The sequence below is a fragment of the Ursus arctos genome, unplaced genomic scaffold (assembly GCF_023065955.2).
Source record: "Ursus arctos isolate Adak ecotype North America unplaced genomic scaffold, UrsArc2.0 scaffold_9, whole genome shotgun sequence".
NCBI classification, from domain to species: Eukaryota; Metazoa; Chordata; class Mammalia; order Carnivora; family Ursidae; genus Ursus; species Ursus arctos.
The window spans coordinates 47,218,848-47,240,391 of record NW_026623111.1 but is presented as its reverse complement, the minus strand read 5'-3'; the positions used below and the strand labels follow the sequence as shown (position 1 = coordinate 47,240,391).

The 21,544-nt window shown below is 33.4% G+C and overlaps 1 protein-coding gene across 8 annotated transcripts in view; it reads right to left on the bottom strand.

Moving 5' to 3' along the window:
• The window catches only part of ADGRL3 (adhesion G protein-coupled receptor L3), a 788,566-nt gene that overhangs the window by 483,236 nt on the left and 283,786 nt on the right, over positions 1-21,544 (bottom strand). For 6 of the 8 annotated variants that reach the window (XM_026508964.4, XM_026508973.4, XM_026508974.4 and 3 more), the window contains exons 3-4: positions 18,902-19,129; positions 745-948 (exon numbers count right to left, since the gene is read on the bottom strand). In XM_026508964.4, coding sequence (XP_026364749.3) covers positions 745-948; positions 18,902-18,956 — 259 coding nt within the window. In that variant the 5' untranslated portion in view covers positions 18,957-19,129. The remainder of the gene's footprint in view (positions 1-744; positions 949-18,901; positions 19,130-21,544) is intronic. The other 2 variants (XM_044387778.3, XM_048211759.2) reach the window with 1 other exon arrangement.

The following is a 21,544-nucleotide window of genomic DNA, read 5'->3' as shown; positions in this document are numbered from 1 at the left end:
ATATAAAATATATATTGCATATATGAAGATATGTATTACATATCATATTTATTACATCGTATTCCCTGGAGGAAATAAGAGGGATAGGAGTACCTGTATGGAGTTTAGTGAGAAAAATTACATTGCCTAAGAATTAGATAAAGTAATGGGGTAAAGAATAGTATTGAATTTTGTGCAAATATTATATTTCTCACTACTGCTTCAAGAGATGGATGTCATTCGCTGCATTTGCCAGCTGCAAAGACAGTATTATAAAGTACTTTCAACATTTCCATAAGAAAATTAGGTTGCTTCTATAACTGCCACTTTTCTATCGGATTTTATGCTTTAAATGAATATATACAATTCCCAACCAAGATGTTTTCATCATACTCTCCTCAAAATCCTAACACGCAGATGATCAGAAATGTTAAAACTTGTCTTTTACAACCACCACATTTTACAATAGTTGAAATGGTCACTAAAAGTAACTTTAAGTTTCCTGTGATAATGCAGAGGTATTTCAAACCCATTCAGAAATTTAAAGTCAAGCCTTCTGACATAATGAGGAGGCTCTAGCGTAGAACAAGCATGCAGTGTTGAAACGACTGGCTAGGAGACCACTAAACGCAAACATCAGCCACAATGAGTGGATGCTGACAGTAAATAAATGAGAAGACACATTTGGGGCACTGCCTGGGGCTAAGCCGTCCAGGAGTCCCTGCCCAGCAACCCCCAACCCCCTCACCCCACCACTGGCCGCACCTTGGGCTGCACTCTGGGCTCCTTGGGCACCTGGACCACGACCTCCTCTGGTAGCTCCACGGGGCCCTTGTCCACGATGAGTAGTGGCACGCTCTGCTGCTGGTTGCTGAAGGAGATGTCTGGGTGGTAGAGCGCCTCCTGGGCTGCGCTCAGCATGTCGCAGGGGAGCAGCAAGGGCTGGATGTCGCTCACTGTGCTTGCCACCTGCGGGGACCGCAGGGCGCACCATCAGACTCCGCTCAGCTCAGGCTGGCTGCAGAGGAGCCCAGCTAGAGGCTATTCCCAAGGCTGCTCTCTGCTGCAGGCCATAGTCCCTGGACTCCAGCCACCCCAGGCCCCATTCAGATAACCCTGGAGCGGAGGAGAATACATTCCCCGGTCCCTAGTGTGGTATGGACTGTGTATTTCTATCTTAGCTAAAGCTAAACAGTATCTTAAGTAGGTCAAACACCTCGACCTAATCCCTAGCAATAATTGGAAAATTAGACGTAATGATTGAAAAAAGAGAAAACTACTTGAAAAAAATATAAATGTTATATTTTACAGATTCACAAGCATTCTGCTGTAAAATTATAGCCATCAATATCTGTAAGTATAAATAAAAATGTTACTGAACTAAGTACACACAAAAAGCTTGATAAGGTAAAGGGTGCCGAATGTTTCAGAGAGGTGTTTGTTTGTTTGTTTGCATATTTATTTATTTTATTAGTTTTGTTTTGTTTGTTATGTTGTTACACTTACATGGATTGTTTTATATTTATATGTTTCCGGTCACTTAACATTTTTTGAAAGGTACTGTATTAAGATCTGTGATGAACATTAAGGTGAAAAGGATACTCATACATTTTTGTCATTTAAATACACAGTGATTTTACTGACAAATGGTACATATTACATAAATGAATAAATATGGAAGACCAAGACAATAATGAAAAAATAAAACTGCACACATATGATTTTTTAAATAATCACAAAACAGTCATACATTATATGCTATGAAAAACAGAGCTATTTAAGTACAGGTTTGTTTGTTTTTCTGGTGAATCGATACCCAAGATACACATTTTTCTACGACTAATTACAACTAGTGTGATAAACGGGAATAATGAAAATGTTCCTACACGCAGAAAGGAAAAGACTTTACAAGGAAAAAGATTTGCTTTACACAATTATTTTTAACATACCATAACATGCATATCTAAAAACATTAAAATGCTATCTGACTCCCACTTAGAAGTCAGGAGAAAAACTAGGAAATTCATTAAGGCAAGAGAATTTTATGATCATCTTTTTAACACTGTAAGTTTATACAGTGGTGCTATAATTTCTTGACATATAAAATTTGCAAATTAAGAATGAAATACATGTTCTCTCCCAAACCACAAGAAACTAACACTTACAGAAAACAAAAATATTAAGAAATTTGTCAAACAATACAGCTTCAATAAAGAAAAAAGTTTAGAATATAACTGCCAGTCTGCAACATAACTAAGTTTAGCATTGCTCTGATACATCATTTTTATTTATACTCATTATAATGGGCGAATATTAAAATATCTGGGCAAAAAGTATCAATGCAATTTTGAAGATCATGTAAATGAAAAAGGTGTCAAAGAAGGAAACAAGTTTTAAGACTAAAAAAGTTGTGAAAATCAAAATCTCTAAATAATTATCTCCTTTAATGTTTAACTCCAATGATGTTTTATCTGAACTTCTGACTTCTAAAATATCCCTCTCCTCATTGCCCAAAATGTGACTAATTTTTAATTATTTTTTACATGAATATATACAGGTATGTTTCCCCTAACTTCATAACTACATTATGGCAGGAAATTAGCAAAAGATGATAAAGCTGTATTTTCCTATTAAGCTTCCGTTACAATAGAGTTGAAAGATTTCACCCTCAGCCAAGTTACCATCTAAGGACACTGGAGTGATGGAGCATGCACGTATTTGTTCATTCAACAAATATTCATTGAGTTCACATTATGTGCTCGGTATTTTTCTTGGTGCTGGAGATTTTGGTGAGCAAAACAGACCACATGCCTACTTGAATGAATCATCCATTCTGGTGTAGAAGACAGAATACACTAACGGACAAGCAATTTTTTAAAATGTTCTATAAATATAAGTAATCTACAGAAAGTTTAAATAGGGTACTATCTAAAGGATACTGTTTAGGTTTTATGGAAGACTTATCTGTGGGAGTAAAAATTTAAACTGAGATCTCAATGAGATTGGCAGTTGCTAGAAAGAAAGAAAGAAAGAAAGAAAGAAAGAAAGAGAGAGAGAGAGAGAGAGAGAGAGAGAGAGAAAGAAAGAAAGAAAGAAAGAAAGAAAGAAAGAAAGAAAGAAAGAAAGAAAGAGGGAGGGAGGGAGGGAGGGAGGGAGGGAGAGAGAGAGAGAGAGAGAAAGAAAGAAAGAAAGAAAGAAAGAAAGAAAGAAAGAAAGAAAGAAAGAAAGAAAGAAAATCAGAAGTAAAGAGCATTCCAGGCTGCTGCAGTTCCTCAGGTTGGAACTACCTTGGTCTACTCAAGAAATAGCACAATGGCCAATGAATGTATATGTAGTGGGCTGGGAGAAGAATGGTCTGGAATGAGATCAAAGAGGTAAGCCATAGCCAAATGATGAGCTCATACAGAATGCAATTCCTGGGAAGGAAGAAAAGGGCAGGATAGGGGAAAAGACTTGGGAATAGTGACCTCTACTAAAGTAGAGATTATTTCGGGAAATGTCAATTTCTAGAGTACATAAAAAATGACAAGTGATTTAAAATGCATACAAGGTGGAATCATCATCAGATGTAAAGTATACTACTTTCTGTATTAAAGGAAAGAATCTATGCTTACACAAGAAATAAGAACAAACTCACTAGAAAGCAAAATCTAGGGACCTAAAAGGAATAGGTTTGGATTACAGAATAAAATGATTTCATGGAGCAAGACTGAGGAATACAAAATATCAGAAAGTTTAGTAGACTTTGTTAAGTTGAAGGAAATTAGACTCTGACTTGTTCTATGAAATTGGAGTATCTTATTCGTCTATAGATCGGAGTCTCCTTTAACTTCACCATCTCTAAAAGGAATCCAGGGTCCAATCCTGTAGCAGCAGCAGCAGCAGCAGAGTGGCTACTACCCCTCCCACATGGACAAGGGCTATCAGAAGAGACCCCAAATCTGGACTTTTGTTTTTAAAATATTGTATATGTTACACTTAAACTGTATGACTTTGGGAGAAATATTTATTTGAGTTATAAATATAAATCTAATTTGTCTTCCTGAAGCTATTATAAAAATATGTCTTCGAGATAAACATCACAGTTTTAAGTCTGGTATTCCATTAGAAGCACAGAATCTGAGGTCTGGAAAGAATCATGCAACTCACAGGCTAGCTAATAACCCCTAGAGCATGCCTGCTAAAAACCTCTGAAACTAAAGTTTCATGTGCAGAGGCAGTGATCAGAAGCCCAGTCTGTCCTTGGGGCACCTAATTCTATCTGAAGCAGTAAGTTCTTCCTCATGTGAAGAAAGGTAATATCTATATCTTGGCATTCTCCAAACACTTGTCTAAATTCTATACAAATGGGTTGTGCAAAATACATGAAGCTGTTCCAGAAGGTACTTATCTTCAAGTATATTTGAGGAGAGCCTTCACATGCTAAATGTCTCTTTTCCTCTCCAGATTAATAAGGGGAAAGATAATTTAGAAGGAGACACACACACCTCCCTCTCATCATACTCCTCTCCTGTCTCCATTTGAGATCACATTTTCAAACTCTGTTGTATGGACTCTAAGACGTCTCAAAGGTAACTCTGGTTTTGGGCAGAAGGTAATGATAAGGCCAGCATATCTTGTTCTTTCTTTCTAACCTTCTTCAGAAAGAGAGACACTTCATCTTATTTCCTTTAAGAATTAAATATCTGATTAAGACTTTATATTTTTAGGGGCGCCTGGGTGGCACAGCGGTTAAGGGTCTGCCTTCGGCTCAGGGCGTGATCCCGGCGTTATAGGATCGAGCCCCACATCAGGCTCCTCCACTATGAGCCTGCTTCTTCCTCTCCCACTCCCCCTGCTTGTGTTCCCTCTCTCACTGGCTGTCTCTATCTCTGTCAAATAAATAAATAAAATCTTTAAAAAAAAAAAAAGACTTTATATTTTTTAAAAAAGAGATTCACTAATAGTTTACAAGTTTGAATTGTTTTCATCATAAATAATATTTAATACTCATCATAGGTAATATGAATCATTTTCATATCCAAATTGTCTACATAATCACCTCATACTCAGATTTTTCACCATGTAAACACTTTGATTCTGCTTTCCTAGTGGGCAAGCATGAAATATGAAAATTAATATTTCACAATCTACTGAAATTATCAAAATAGTTCCCCATGTTTATGTTAGTCTCCAAACATCAAAGGCCATCAGAGCATCTAAGTTCCTGAATAATCGTTTGGGTGAACTTAAGGCAAGAAGTAAGAAAAGGAAAAATAATGAGCACATAAGATATAAAGTCTATATGATGGCAGTACCAGAGTTTTCATCTTATCTGTGAAGCTTAAAATTGAAATAAATATCAAAAAAATCATATTTTAATGCCATATAATTCTGAGATCTAGATATATAAATAATAGAAGTACTAAATAAACATTATTTCTAACCAATTTCAACTGTTTCTGTTTTCTTGTTCTCATTTGAGGAATAGCTATGTCATCCAGCCAATTATTCAGCTTCTTCCTCCAAATATCTATTGATCATAATAGTAAGCATGGGATCCAGACAAAACCATGGGCTGTAAGGCTATTTATAAGGTGTGAGAAATGCCAACAACAAAACATCACCAGAGAGTATTTATCAGAGTTACAAGTGATTTAAGTTTCATATACTAAGGATGTTTCTCACAAGTCATTCGATTTTGTGTTTGGGACCCATATTTTAACATACTTTTAAAATAAGTAGCTAACGATGAGCCTTTATAGAGTTTGAAATGTACTGTAATTACAACGATGACCTTAACTCACTATTCAATTTTACCTTTCACTATTATCTCTAGGTTTACATAAATGAACCTTTAACCTTAAACGAAACTTGAAAAATTTTACTTGTTTTGTAATATTCTAGCTCAGTCTTCTATATGTTGTTTAGGTTGGTTTATTTATATTTAAATCATAGGTCTATGAAATAAGGCAAATGCTCATAGGTCCTTAAAATGCCTTTGGAAGAAGCTTTCACAAGACGTTTAAGAGATTTTTGAGTTTCTCTTCTATGAACTATTTAAAATATCACTGCATCATTAGATTGACAAGCTCTGGATCTATTTTTTTCATCTTAGTATGACTGATACTACTACTACTACTACTACTACTACTACTACTACTACTACTACGTACGACTCACTGGATATGACTATTCATTGCACTATTGAGTGCAAAAGTATTCAGCTTACTGTAAAGTGTTATGTAAATGCTAGAAATTATACTGAAATACTTGTAACATATGGCTGATTGATATGTAATATACATATGTAAAAGGAGAGAAAGAGGTAGAGAGAAGGAGGGGTAAGGAAGTGGGGAAGGGAGGGATCTGTGAAGAAGAGAGGGAAAGAGAGAGAGATGAGCAGACTATTTCTTCTGCTTCTTTTCTTGTCAGCAAAGGCATTTTTCCAATTCTGCTTCCTTATGCATACTGAAAGGTGCTACTCTTCCCCCACCACCTTCATTTTGGCCATATAAGAAGATTACTTCTTTCCTGAGTTCTCCCTAAGGTGTATGCGACAGCTGTATAATTTCTTTATCGGCTGGGTAGTAATCTCTAACGATAGTCATAAAAGTTTCAATTCAAGCACCTGACAAGGAAGCCACCAGGTAGAAATTACAACATGGAAGTTCTAACACAGAAAAATCTGTTTCATTCTGGTTCTCGAAAGAAAATGGTTTTGTGGTAATAAATGACCCACCTATGTATGATGAAGCAAATTTCATAGCATACATGGATATTACTCAATTTAACTCAATGTACTTCTTCTCTAGACCGAATTGCTTCATGAAGCGCTGGTATGACCTATGTGGGTAAGCAATTTCCCTTCAGACTGGGTTCCTTACTCTTCTCCTCTACAACATAGCTTGTTACAGTAAAATAAAACATATTATGGCTAAACTGTCACCAGGAGACTGAACAATCAAGATATAAAAGCTATGTGATATTCTGAGACTAGTGAAAGAGTCAAACATCGGTTATAAATAAAGCTAAAAGGGAACTTAATCCCTATTTGTTAAAAAATAAAAGAAACAGCGCTTAAAGAATACTTTTTAATTGGCTTTCAAGTTGGCATCTTTCATGTCCTAAAAATAGAGGGAAAAATTGTGGCTCATTCATTGTAATAGTTGCCTAGACTGTAATAGTGTGATGTAAATATCTCAAACATTTGTTAAAATGGGTAAGCAGAGGGTATAGTTTCTGCTGTTATAAATTTATTTTAAAAAATTTAGCTTCTGACAAGAAAGACATAATTTTCACTCAAATTAAATAAAATGTATATTATATATCTTATTCATCAGAAGAATGATTACTAATAATTTTTTTCTAACTAAAAATATCTGCTTTTTTAATAAACATAAACAGATTTAAATTCATGGTAACAAAAATAAAACTCTGGAATTTATTATTTGGAAAATACTGATTTTCTTTTAATTTCCTTCCCTCTACTTCCCTGCTAAAGTATACTAAAATTTTAATGGTATGGAAGCTATGCTTTTAGAATGTTGTAACGTACGTAATTTCTTTAAAAATCCTTATAACAATAGTGATGGTGCTTTTCTCCTTAATCATAATGCCAATTACCCATGATGTGTGGGGAAAAAACAGTGAAAACAATACCTATTTTGACAGAAATCTATCTCCTTAGTTAGTTCTATCTTAAGTTAATCATAAGTGGTATCTCTGAAGATGGTTGAGAAAAATGAAAAGTTTTTATCTATTTTTTTTTTTTTGGTAGTAAGAGATTTTTACCTCCACCACCACCTGCACAACACAGACGCAAAATCAATGTCTAAATGCTGGTAACAAGAAAGCAGATACGTTAACAAGCTAACATGTTAAAATGATCTATTATATTATGTTGGCTGTGTGTACATAGAATATGATTATTATCGGACACCTACTTTAAAAATCGACATGGTAGTTTTTTATCCGGGTGTAGAGGCATGACATCAAACCTATCTCCTAACAATAGCCTGTAACCTATAAAACATGTGGGCTATCACAGCTATTCCCACTGTCCTGAGCTATTGTGACTAATCTAAAAGGCTTCCTTTTAAGCAAATATGCAGCATTCCCCAGAGGGACAGCATCATACTAGCCTGTTGCTTTGAATCTTCTGTATTATCTGTCTTCATTATTAAATAATGTGCCGTTAAGGTTTGCATGGTTTCACCAACTTCACTATCAAAAGGGAAAAGAAAGGATCATTGCTAAATAGTCGCCACCATTGTTGATTTGTAACAAGAGCCCCATAAAAGAATAATCCTGATCTAATTCAGGTCCTGTCTATGATTACTACTTTCATGGTATCTCCAACAGCTTGGACAGAAGCAGTAACATGTGAAAGCCAACTGTTCATTCTTCTTATAAATATAAAGGTGGGTTTTTGTTTTTTGTTTTGGGGAGGGTCATCAACATGATCTAATCATATCTGGATCTTTTTCCTCATGTCATCTGTTATTCTCTAATGCAACAATAAAGTTAATGTCTTAAAGTCATCTGAGCGCAGGGGGAAAAATGAACCACTGTAAAATGCTATTTTGGCTTTGCATAGTATTTTTATCTTTGCATTTAATCAAAATAATGATTTTTCTGATTTAGCTCAATATACTTATCCCCTTAACTTAACATTAAACTAGTAATACCAAAGTAAGAGTATATCTGTCACTCACTATTCAATTTCTTTAAGCCTTAGATGAACAGTGAAGACAGGAAATTTTATTGGGCTTATAGTCTAATTAAAAGCAACAAGCCTGCACTCTGAATAGCTTTTCAACACTCTTCAACATTTTTTTTAAATGCTGACCTAAGCTTAAGATGTTCATTAGTAACTCATTAAAGACTTAGTTACAGTCCAGTGGGTGAGTTCTGAATATAATGATAGAATGTGTATACAAATGTGGAGGCTCATAATTAGAGAAACTGTCACATTTGGGGATTAAGAACACACAATGCAGTCTTTGAAAAACACTATGGAAAGTAAGTGACCCCAAGATGGTGTTGTATTTTAAATTTTGCTTACTATCCAGGTCATTTGTTTTTTTAGTTCTAATTCCAAAAGGTATGTTTTAATGACCACATTCTCTCAGGATTAAATGTGTGAAGCTTTGTGTTAGGGCCTTTCTATACATTATTTTATTTGATCCTCATACTATAACAAAGTAGGCCTAATTATCCCTTTAACAAATAAGGAAACTGTGAATCAAATTAGTTAAGGTCATGTAACTTGGAAGTAACAGACTTGGAATTAGACTCTAAGGTCTGAAATCTTTCACTTCATTCAATAGGGGCTTGCAAATTAGGATTCTAAAAAGCAGCTTAAACTGGATGATACTGTAAACTTCAGTTTCTGGGCTTCATGTAAATATTACTTTCTAAATATGTTGACATCTTCCTCCATTCATGGTTCCTTAAAACTGCAGGAATTGTTCAACTTTATAAATCATGTGTTATCTTTATTTAATGTCCTCATAGTCTTTTCTTCTCAAATAGTAATAAGTCCAATGTGTGGAAAGAGTGCAAAGTTGATAGGATTCTTGCCATATAAAACCTCAGATTTTCTTCTGTTTCTCATCTTTGCTTGTTGTTTGTTTGTTTGTTTATTTAAAGCAGCGAATGGATCAGTAGAGCATCTGATTCTTGATCCTTGGGGTTGTGAGTTTGAGCCCATCACTGGGTGTAAGACTACTTTAAAAAAATAAAGCTTTAAAAAAATAATAAAGCTTTGATGTGAGTCCAAAGGTCACTATTATCTGATAGACATAATGAATTGTATAACTTTCTTGAAACGAAGTAAAAGAGGCAACCAGTAGCTTGCAGAACATTTAAGAGAAAAAGGATCTATGGCAATAAAATGAAAGACTCAGTATTTATAATATAATTTGAGTGAAGACACAAAAATATATAAATAAGAGGATATCCAAAATCTGCAAGGACAATAATTTGGACTAGAACAAAAATAGAAATACTTTTGGCTATCAGGATTAAAGCTTAATGTTCTTTATCATGGTCTTAGGGAAGAGTAATTGGGTACTACCAGAAGAATCCAATTAATTACCTTGATATTTTGTATATAAGTCACTACTATACAATTCACATATCAGAATGAAATTTCAATTACTGTCAATTACTAGTTTTTGTCATAATAAAAACCTGATTTAATGACCTACTAGAAATTAAATATGTAAGTAAAAGGGGAGGAAGCATGAGGCTAGATCAAGCTAGATCAATGGCATAAATTTCAAAGTGAATGCAAAGCAGATGAGATTTAAGTGAGTAAATCCAGGCAAAAAATCTTCTCTTAGAATGTGCAGTTGAAAGAACTCTTAAATCTAAATATATTCTAACAATATTCTCGGGCCTTTTCTTTTTTCTTTTTTTTAAAGATTTTATTTATTTATTTGATAGAGAGAGACAGCCAGCGAGAGAGGGAACACAAGCAGGGGGAGTGGGAGAGGAAGAAGCAGGCTCTTAGTGGAGGAGCCTAATGTGGGGCTCGATCCCAGAACGCCGGGATCACGCCCTGAGCCGAAGGCAGATGCTTAACCACTGCGCTACACAGGCGCCCCTCGGGCCTTTTCTAATAAGAGATAATTCTATAAAGAACACTCAGAACTTCATAATAAAAACGTTTAATTATTAAGAAATGATTGAATATTTCTCCAAGGAGCATATGAAAAGATGCTCAACATCATTCTGCATTAAAGAAATGCAAATCAAAACCACAGTGAGATACCACGTCACCTTCACTAGGATGATAAAGTGAAAAAGGCAATAACAAGTGTGGGTGAGGATGTGGAGGAATGAGAAGCTTCATCTTGCTGTTTGGAATGTTTAATTGTGAAATCACTCTGGAAAACAGATTAGCAGTTCTTCAAAATGCTAAACATATAATTATGTGACTCAACAATTTCACTCCTATGTGGACACCCAAGAGAAGTAAAATCACGTCTGTACAAAAACTTGTACATGAATTTTCACAACAGCATTATGCACAATAGCCAAAAAGTAGGAATAATCCAAATTTCTATGTATGTTCAGAGAAAGGAATATTATTTGGCAATAAAAAGTACCAAGTACTATTACATGTTAAAAATACTCCATTAAGTGAAATAATTGAGTCACAAAAGATCAAAAATTGTATGGTTCTATTGATACAAAAGGTCCAGAATAGGAAAATCCATAGAAATGTAAGATAGATTAGCGATTTTCAGGGACTGGGAAAGGGGAAACCAGGTGTGACCACCAATAGGTATGGGGTTTCTTTTTTGGAGGACTGATAATGTCCTAAAATTGATTATGTTGATGGTTGCACAACTCTGCATACACTAAAAACCCATGAACTATATACTTTAAATGAGAGAGCTATTAGTATGTTAAATGTACCTCAATAAAGTTGTAAAAAAATCCCTCCATTTTATACATTTAAAAAATATATTAGTGCTTTAAATCCAGTTTTTTTTAAAGCTACATGGCATCCTTTATAAATATTTTCATTTATTGCAAGAGGACTACACCTTTCAGACCCCTTTATAGGTATAGATATGAGGCTAAGTTTTAGTTAATGGAAATGGCAGCAGAAGTAATGTGAATTACTTCCAAACGTATCCATAAAAATTCTCCATCAGAATCTCCACAATGCTCATTCTCCCTTCCTGCAGACTGGAAGGGCAATGACCCTCAAAATGACTTTGCAAGCTTCATGCTATTAGACTAGCTCTATGTATAACTGTGAGAGCAAAAGAATGACATCCATCACTATTTCCCACCATACACAAACACCCTGATCGGAAACACCTCCTGCCTTGCAATGCTTGGTGAACAAGGAAATGTTCTCTGAAAGCCATAATTAATTTAGGAATATACTGTGACTGCAGCCTACTTTACACGATTTGATACATTGTTCAAAAATGTACATTAGGGTAGATAACACAAAGAAGTATTCCTCCAGAATTTTTATAGTATATAATTTGAAACACACACACATAAACATACACACACACACACACACACACACACACACAAATTGATTTGATCCCTACTTAACTACTTCCTGTCCTAGATATTTGATTTTCTGAGGTGTCATTGATATCACATTGCAACACAGAGATAAAACTGCAGCACTCTTTCATGGATCTCATTTTTACGGTTGATCAATTTGCCTAATTTTGAGATTTTTATCTTTAATTATTTTATTTGTACAATATATGTCTTATGATCAGTTGGGCAACTGCCTTCGTATTACTCCTTTCATTTATACTAGCTTTTTTCTTATTTAATATTCAATATATATATTTAAAATAATTCTGTTGAATTTCTACATAAAAAAGCTCATATGGGTACTTTGAATGCAGTCATGTAAACATCTATAAAAAATAATTTGGAAATATTTGTCAATGTTGCTGTACTCAGTCTCTTCATCCAGAAACAGAGTAAATCGCATGTCTTCTTTTATAACTCCCAGTAAAAGTTTTAGACTTTTTTTTTCTCATAAATTCTATGTTTTTCCTCCTATATTTCCTAAGTAACTCATACATTTCATTGCTGTTTGGCTCAAATCATATATGTATGTGTGAATCATATATCTGAACTTAAAATGTTCTAATTCTGAGAAAGTTTATCTTTCTTGAATTTTCTGAATACATCATTATACCATTGCAAATAATACCTTACTATTTGAATATGAATTCTTGTTTATGTTTTGTTCATTATTAGAGTAACCAAAACTTACAGAATTGTTTTAAACAGCTATATTAATAGCAAGCAAGGCTGCATTGATAATTTATTAACATTCAATTAAGATAATTACTAACTAACCTAAAAAGAAGTCTTTTTTTTTTTTTTCACTTTCTATTTCTCAAGAGATTTTCTTCTACAGGTACAAAGATAAAGTCAAATTTTATATGTAAGTGTATTCCTTTATAGTGCTATTGGTAATGGCAATACATCAATGACCTTCTCTGTTAAGCTATCAATATATGGTTAGGTAAACAATGGTTTCTTCACATGATACAATACTATAATTAAAAAAAATTTAAATAGAGTACACAAATGTCTACATTTTAAGGTTAAGTCAAAATGAAAGACAAACTTTATTTCTGACATTATTCTATTTAAAAAAATGTATACACATACATGACTGCAAGAAAAATCTAATAAGCATTAATATTAATTATGTCATTGGGTCATGGGGTTATAGGATTTTTGCTTTCTGATTTAAATTTATATGAGGAGAGTTACTTTGAGAATAAAGTAGGTGACACTGGTCATGACAAACAAAGAGATATATGAGACTATGTGCTTGTACTTTACCAGTAAGCTACAACCTTGACTTTAGGGCATCCATATCACCACAAACTATGTGTAGATGAAATAAACACAGAAAGCTTATCAAATGTCATTGTGAGACCCTATTTTGCACAAAGACCAGTATCCATTACTTGTGTTAATACAGCTAGCATATTTTTCTAGCAAATCCCTAAGTAGTCCAGCTTATTTGATCAAATCCTTCATTTAAGACAGATTTTTTGATAGGAAGATAATTTTCTATATTTAAAAAAACTAATTGTGCTATGATGACAATATAAGGGAAATACAGAAATAAAGCAAAAATGTAATTACTGACAAAATGTGAGTTCTTTGTTTTCAATTTATCAATTAAAAACTCAAAAAAAAAAAGTAGAGAATGAATGAACACTATTTTTCAACAGGGTCTTATTCTGAACTGTCAAAACAGATCATAATACAATATATTGTCTCTTATTTATATAACAAATCAATGAGACTATTTCAACTATTGCATTTCAATTGTTTGAGTGGTCAAAGAACTATTTAGCAATTAGAATGGAGGAAGTAAATGCATGAAAAATGTACTATGGCTGCTTATATGAAATTATACATGTGAGAACACTTATTCTTATATTGAGAATGAAAGTCAATAGCAATACAAAGAAGAGGAAAATAAATAATTAGATATTTATATGTTATGTAAGCCAATTGTTTTTTAATTCACTCCACATCAAGCATACAACTACCCTATCGCAGTCCTAGTCTATTCCAAGGTCAAGAAATATAAAAAATAAGATATGATCCTAAAATAGTCAGACATAAAATGTGAAAATAAGAAAAGGCTATTTTGTTCTCAAAGTATATACATGTTACTCATAAAGTATCAGGACAATAAAATTCACCTATAACACATTTTGCAAGTGCAAAGGCAAAAGAAAGTTCTTTTCCAATGGCTAACCTGAATACCAACCATGTGGGGAAGGTTTCTGAACATGTTTTCACAAAGGAAAAGCTATCAGCCATGCATATTTGTGGTTTATACTGCAAATTAGAGATTATAGTTAACTTAAAAAATATATATTTTGAAATTCAGTACCCAGTGGGTAATGCAGATGGTGCTGGATGTGTTCACAGTAGCCTCATATATCATGACCATGACGAAGATTTTTTTGTATAACATCTTTGACCATAAACATAGTGATATTACTGGGAGTATTACAAATTATCTACGCTGACAAACATTATAAACATTCCAAAGATGATTAACTTCTAAAAATAACAAAGTTAAGCAGAGCTTAGAAGTCAAGCCGACTTTTTCACAATCAATAAAACATGACTTCATAAAGAGAATTATATAGTAAGATGCTATGTAGTGAAATGTATTTTTCTATTTTCTCAAGCTTCACACTTTATTAGAAGTTAAAAAAATGTGTATTATTTTCAATCACTGATACATTAAATGGTATTATAACTGTAAAAATTAGATTAATAATAAAATGCAAATTTCACAAAAAACATATAGTACTAAATATATATGGATATGACGAGCAGTTTTGTCCCTGCTAATGGCTGTTCATTATAATTAATTCCTTGAACATAATAAAAAGCAGGTTGGCCTATAAAGTCCACAAATATATAAATACACATGCAGCTTTAAAAAACAGACTTGCAGAAAAAAAGTATGCATATGGTGGTTATAGAAGAATTTTTTAAAACCCCATTTTTCATGCAAAAGTATCATAAAATATATTGTTCCCCTTTACCCACAATGAGTTCCAATCATTCTGTTTTCTATCTCTTCAACTGTGACACGGTTCATAAGTACAATTTAATTAAGAGGAGATATAGTTAAGATATCTGAGCACCTGAACCACCTTCTCAACTCCCAATGCCTTGTGGCTTGGGTACCAGATATCCTAGCCCATGTATCACACTGGACATTGGTATTCCTTTACTGCCAATCACAATGAGCCCAAGTGCCCAGGTTATGATTGGATTATTGTTCTCCAATTCCCTTCTTTTCCCTTGCTCCCAACCATATCAATAGAACAAAAAAAATCCTTTATCTTCATGCAACACTACATTAGTTAACAGCAAAAAACTGGCCATCTGCTTTAGTGGTTTCTTTTTACTTCTGCCAGGTCTCGTTGCATTATAGATAAGGGTTTTATGGCTGTACAGGAAGGGGGCACAGTCATGGAAAACAGAAAAAGAGAAATACGGAGATACACAGAGACATGAAATATGGACAGATAAACACAGAACCAGAGACACTTCCAAATTTAAAAATTGTGTATATATACATATACAGTGTGGATGTACTGATTAATTTTGTTTTCCTATATCAAATACTGGCCAGACTTTCTAGGACAATATGGAGATTATTCAACTACTGTAAACATTATTCAGAATTAATTCTTTAGCTTAGTTTCTAATTTTACCCATGTGGAACAAATGTGTCCCTGACAATTATATATTACCAGTTATATACTACTACGACTGACAATTATATACTTGCATCACTGACAGTTATATACTATATTATTATAGAGAGAGAATTGTGTACTAAGCCTTCGTACATACTGGCTTGATAATAATTTTGAATAGAAACAGTATCAAGAATTTACTGGAAAAACTTAAATGTTGAGGTTCAAGTAGAAAAAAAAATTATTTCAATTCTCACAGTAAGAATCCAGGTAAGTAGACATTTTCCCTATCTAATTTTCAGAGTGTTAGCTCCATTTCAAGGTAATTAGGGGTAGGCAAACAAAATATAAGGAAGATTTACCAAATGCCAAACACTATGGTAGAAGCTATACATATACATTACCCTATCTACTTCTTCAAGTAACTCTGCATGGAATAAATGTTCATTCTTGCAGATAAAAAGCAGGCTTACAAAATTTTAAGTTACTGTTAGCTCCTTGAGGGAAGAATTAAAATCTTTTGTTTACTACCGTATCTTGAGCAGCTGGCACAGTTCTCTGGCTCACACTGGGTGATAATAGATATCTGTTAACTAGTTTACCAAGTAACCTGGTTACAGAACTAGTGGGTGGCAGAGCTGAAATTTTATCTCAGGTCTGTAAGACTTCAAAGCCTCATCCATCTGTGCCCAAGAACACGGGAGAAGCAGGTGATCTGCATTTCTGTTTCACCTTCTCCCCAATGGCTACAAGAGTTGAGATGGGATTCCCTGCAGGGAAGAATGGCCTTGATAGTAATAGTTCATCTATGGGCAGTAAAACCAGAGCTCAGGAAGCCAGGCCCTTCATTTAAATCTCCTTTGGGTCTCTGTGTTACTTCAGTCAAGTTTCTTTACCGCTCATTATCTCAATGTTTTTATTGTAAAAAATGATAACAATAGTAATAGTAAATAATATTAAAGCCATAGGAATGTTGTAAGGATTAATTATACCAATATATCTAAAGTTTATGGCCATAAAAATCAGTAGTCATCATTATTATTTGCTCTGGAGAAAAGAGCAAGTCAAGTCATTCCCAGATAAATTAATTCTCTACGGTCAAGAGTGCAAATGAACCGGGACATCTCAACAACAGTGGGCAAGGAGATGCTACCAGGGGATGTTTTGGAAATAAGAGTATATCCTTCTGTAACTGTGACATCATTTTAACTCAGTTGTCTATAAAGTTTTAAGTTATGTGGTATTCCTTTAAGACAGGATTGTTAGGGACTCTAAAAAAAAGTCTATATCCTATAAGGTCAGCACTGATCAGAGGTACATACATTCCTTTAGTTATGAGCAAGCTGGGTCCCAAAAGGCTGTTCATAATGAAGCCCTCTATTTACAAGTCCAAAGTGGTATCACAAAGGCAATGGAGAAGGCCTTCTACAGAAGGCAAACAAAACGGACTTGTATTTTCTCTGGGGTAAAGTTTTAAAATTCCTATTCACGGTAACAGGGATAAAGTTTATAAATAGAAACCTTCTATATTATGTAGCATAATATGGTTCAAAGTCAAGATAAGATAAAGTAGCTCACATACAACAGAAACGATTACTTTAGTCCAAAATATTTTATATACCAGGTCAATTTTCTATTGGCTCTATGAGGAGTTCTTAAATACTCCGAATTCCTTGGAGGGTGTGTGTGTGTGTGTGTGTGTGTGTGTGTGCGCGTGCATATGGGGGGGGGGGGTTCTGATTATCAATAACAAATGAAACAGCTCTCATGGTTAGCTAATTTCTGGTTGTTATAATTTATTAGAACAAAAACTAGAGAGGCAGAGAGTAAGATGAAGGAAATTAGTTTGTTCAAACATTGAGTATTTGCCATGCACTGTGCTAGATTCTCCACATACGGTATTTATTTAATCCTCAAAATAACCTAATGAGTGAGGCATCTTTATAACAACAAGACCTAATTAGAATAATCTTTAAATACACAGATAATTAGAAAAACAATTATTTAAAGGGGCATAATTCTTTTATTATCTCATACCACAAAATGTTATATGTGCCCAAGTATGTGAAAGTAAGTGTTCCATCAGTATATGAATTAAGGAAACATTTTGAATTTTTTAAAATAAATTTACATCATTTAAAACTAGACAGTTGAATCGTTTTACTTTCATTTCCTTAAAAAAGCACTACCTTATATTGTACTGATTACTTAAAAAAATGTGTTAAATCAGGAAAACTTTAGAAGAAAACGTCAAAAGACACAGAAGGTATTATATCCAGTTTTTATAATGACAGCAGAATGTAATTCATGTTGAAACAAGAATATGGGCCAAATTCGGAATTATATCGCTGATAAACTACGATAGATTTTTGAAGTCAATTAAAAACCAAAAGTGAGCTAAGGAGGCTAAAAACTGATTTCAGGTGGTTGCTACACCCTACTATTCTAAGACCTCCAAACCAGTGGCAAATACAGCTGTGTCCCTTTCTTTGCTATAATTACCATTAATGTATGAGGTAGTGACTAGGTTATACCATTTTCATCTTAGTGCAAAACCAATGAGGATGAGTAAAAACTTTAAATTGTCAATAAGGAATATAAATGTAGACTTTGCTAGTTTTTAGAAAGATTCAGTGAATATTACCCTAAGTTGTACAGAATTTATCTTATTTATAAATAATTATCTTTTATAAAATTTGCAAAGATATAGCATTTCTTAGCTATCATATTTGTGTTATAAATACCAAAATGTCCAAATGAACAAAGCATATGGTTTTTTTATGAGTTGATTAGCATGTTTCAGTAAAATTACCTTTCAGCATATGTTAAAATCATTTTGACATATTTTTTGCTTTAAAAGGTATATGAAAAACAATTCCCATTTAAATGAGAGGTTTAGTTTGCATTTTGTGTATTAAAGACTGAACAGAGTAGCCAACACCAAGAGTTCTTAAAGATAACGAAGAATTGGTTATACATACATTTCAAAAGCTACTTTCAGAAATCAAACTCAAAGTTGTATTTCTTGCAGCTGATGGTACATATAATGGCCTTTTTAATCTAACTTATATTAATATATCGTAGGCAAAAGGGGCTAAACCACTGAGCAAAGATTTAGAACAAGGGATCTAGTGCAAACAGAGACAACATTAAACTTCACACAAAAATCTCATTAAAGGTCTTACCTTGAATGATTGGAGCTACAAGCATCATGAAGACTAGTAGCTGTGATGGCCACATGGCTGTGTACTGGGGCGAGAGAGTGCCTCCAAAGTGAGTGTTCCCAACGTGAAATGAAATAAGTGTCTTTCTGGTTCCTCTTCTGTATTCCAAGACCGATGATTTAAAAAAAAAAAAAATCCCTCAAAAAAATTTTCTCAAAAACAGAAACACCGATATCCCAAATTTGAATCCTGCAAACAAGGAAAAAAGAATGGGTTATCAGAGACATGTTTTCTCATCTTAATTCCTCGAAGGTTTATCTACTGACTAGAATATCTGTATACCTCCCGCCCTTCTTCATTGTAATATACACTGGCGTCATATAGAAAAACGAGTAAGTAACCCACAGGACTCTATTTATGCACATATCAACACAGGGTTTATTTCCCAGCCTTCAAATGGACTGGAATAAATAATTCAGTCTCACTGGAAAAATTAATATAAATATGCTATATCAATTTGGATAGTAATAAATTAGTAATTGATTTATATAATTTGTTAATCTATATAAATAGAGTTGGGACTTACTTTGTATAAACATTTTCTACAAATAAAATTTTTACTAACATTAGAACAGTAAAAGAGAAAAATTCATTCATTATCATTACTGTAAGTTTAAAACAAAGTTAAATGTACGAGTCTTACTTTCAATCCAGGCCCAGTATTCAATTCAGAAATTATTCTACATTTTAACTATATATATGGCTTTTCAAAGCATCCTTGTAAGTTATCTACGAAGATCTTAGATTTATGTTAATTATTTTGCTCAAACATAGCTAATCATTTGAGAGAGGTTTAATGAGTGCCCAGTGAAATACAAAGCACTGGGTTAGGAACACGGGATGGAATATTGAATAAAATGTGCAAACTATTCTCCAGAATCTTACAAATTAAGATGAAGAATGTAGTTTAAAAGTTTTAAGTATGTATGTAAGACATTAAAAACTTTTAGCATTAAGAAAGTCATTTTACTGCACCAAACTGATACAGCTGCCTTCTCGTAAAGACCACACTTGTTTATCTTAAGAAGCAAAAATACTGAAGGAGCATGACCCAAATTTTGAGGATGTCTTTCACAGATAGCACCTTTAAAATGGATCAATCAGTACAAACTGGGTCACTCTCCTTCTCCTCTCCTTTCCCCTCTCCCTCTCTCCCCATCTCTGTCTCTTTCAGTCTTCTGGTGAGTGATATATATTTAAAACAATTTCATATTTTGAGTATAACTTTTAAAAACTTCTGGAAAGATTTATACAAAATAGTGATAGTTTACGGAAGACTCTCATTAATAAGCCTCATTCTGACAAAATAAAAGCCAAAAATTTCTGAAATATTTGCCTTAGTTATAAGGCAAAATTACACAGATTTATGTGAATTTCTGGAAATATTATTTATAGCATGGTAATTAAGAGCACAGATTCTGGAGCAAGACCACCCAATATCAATTACTAGCTCTACCAGTACTGTGACCTCGGGCAACTCATTTAAGCCCTCAGTGCCTCAGTTCCCTATGTTAATGGACAGGGTAATAGTACTTGATATGTCTATAAGACATTCAATGAGCTAAAATTCAGAATCCTGAATTCTACAAAACACATAAAAATATCTATTGCCTTGAGTGGTGTCTAGCACATAAGTGTTATTATATCTTAACCATTATTATACATCACTAGTTTTTATTTTATCCTATTGATCCTTTAAACATGTATGTGTAAGAAGCAAGATCATTCAATAATTTAGTTCAAAAATATTGATCGAGTCACTATTGTATAGACAGGCTCTAAGAACACTATCTCTGAACACAATAGATTAAAAAAATTTAATCTCACAGACACATTGTAAGAAAACGAAGCTTACAATAGACAATCTCATAATATTTTACTTTTACAAATAGGAAAAGCAATGATGAGGGAAAAAAAGTGGTTGAGATAAAAGAGAAACTATGTGTAAAGGAATCATGTGAAATATTTTTATTTTTTTCTTATTCACACTCTGACTTAAAAGAAATTATTCAGAACTTCTTCTTAATTGCCATAAGTTTGTAACTCTTTCCAAAAAAATAACTTTTGAAAAAAATGCTAACTTAAAATTGCATTAACACACATGTAATAATTAATGGACGTTTAAAGAAGGGTACTAAAAATGATTGATCCATCAACCAGTAAACAATGCCTCCATAGTCTCAACATTCAGTTACTGTGTCTTTTCTTTTCTTTCCTCTATGCTCACTGAATATATGAGCGCCAAAAATTGACATTAGATGTCTGCATATAGACACACACAAACACCTATATAAATATACATAAATATATACAGAACTACTTTGCCACGGGAAATAACTGTGGGCAGCTACTACGTGAATTATTTATTCATACTTGAAATATATATACTAAATATTAACCATAGTAGATATTGAGAATGCAGATGAAGTAGAACAATTTTTTCACAACTCACACTGGAGTGGGATAAACAGAACATAGGAAATGAAGTCACAAGATAAAGAAGAGAAGAATAAACATGATTTCAGTACCTATCATATGACAAGCAACGTTCTGTATATTATACAATTATCTGATTTAATTCTCCATACAAATCTATAAAGCAGA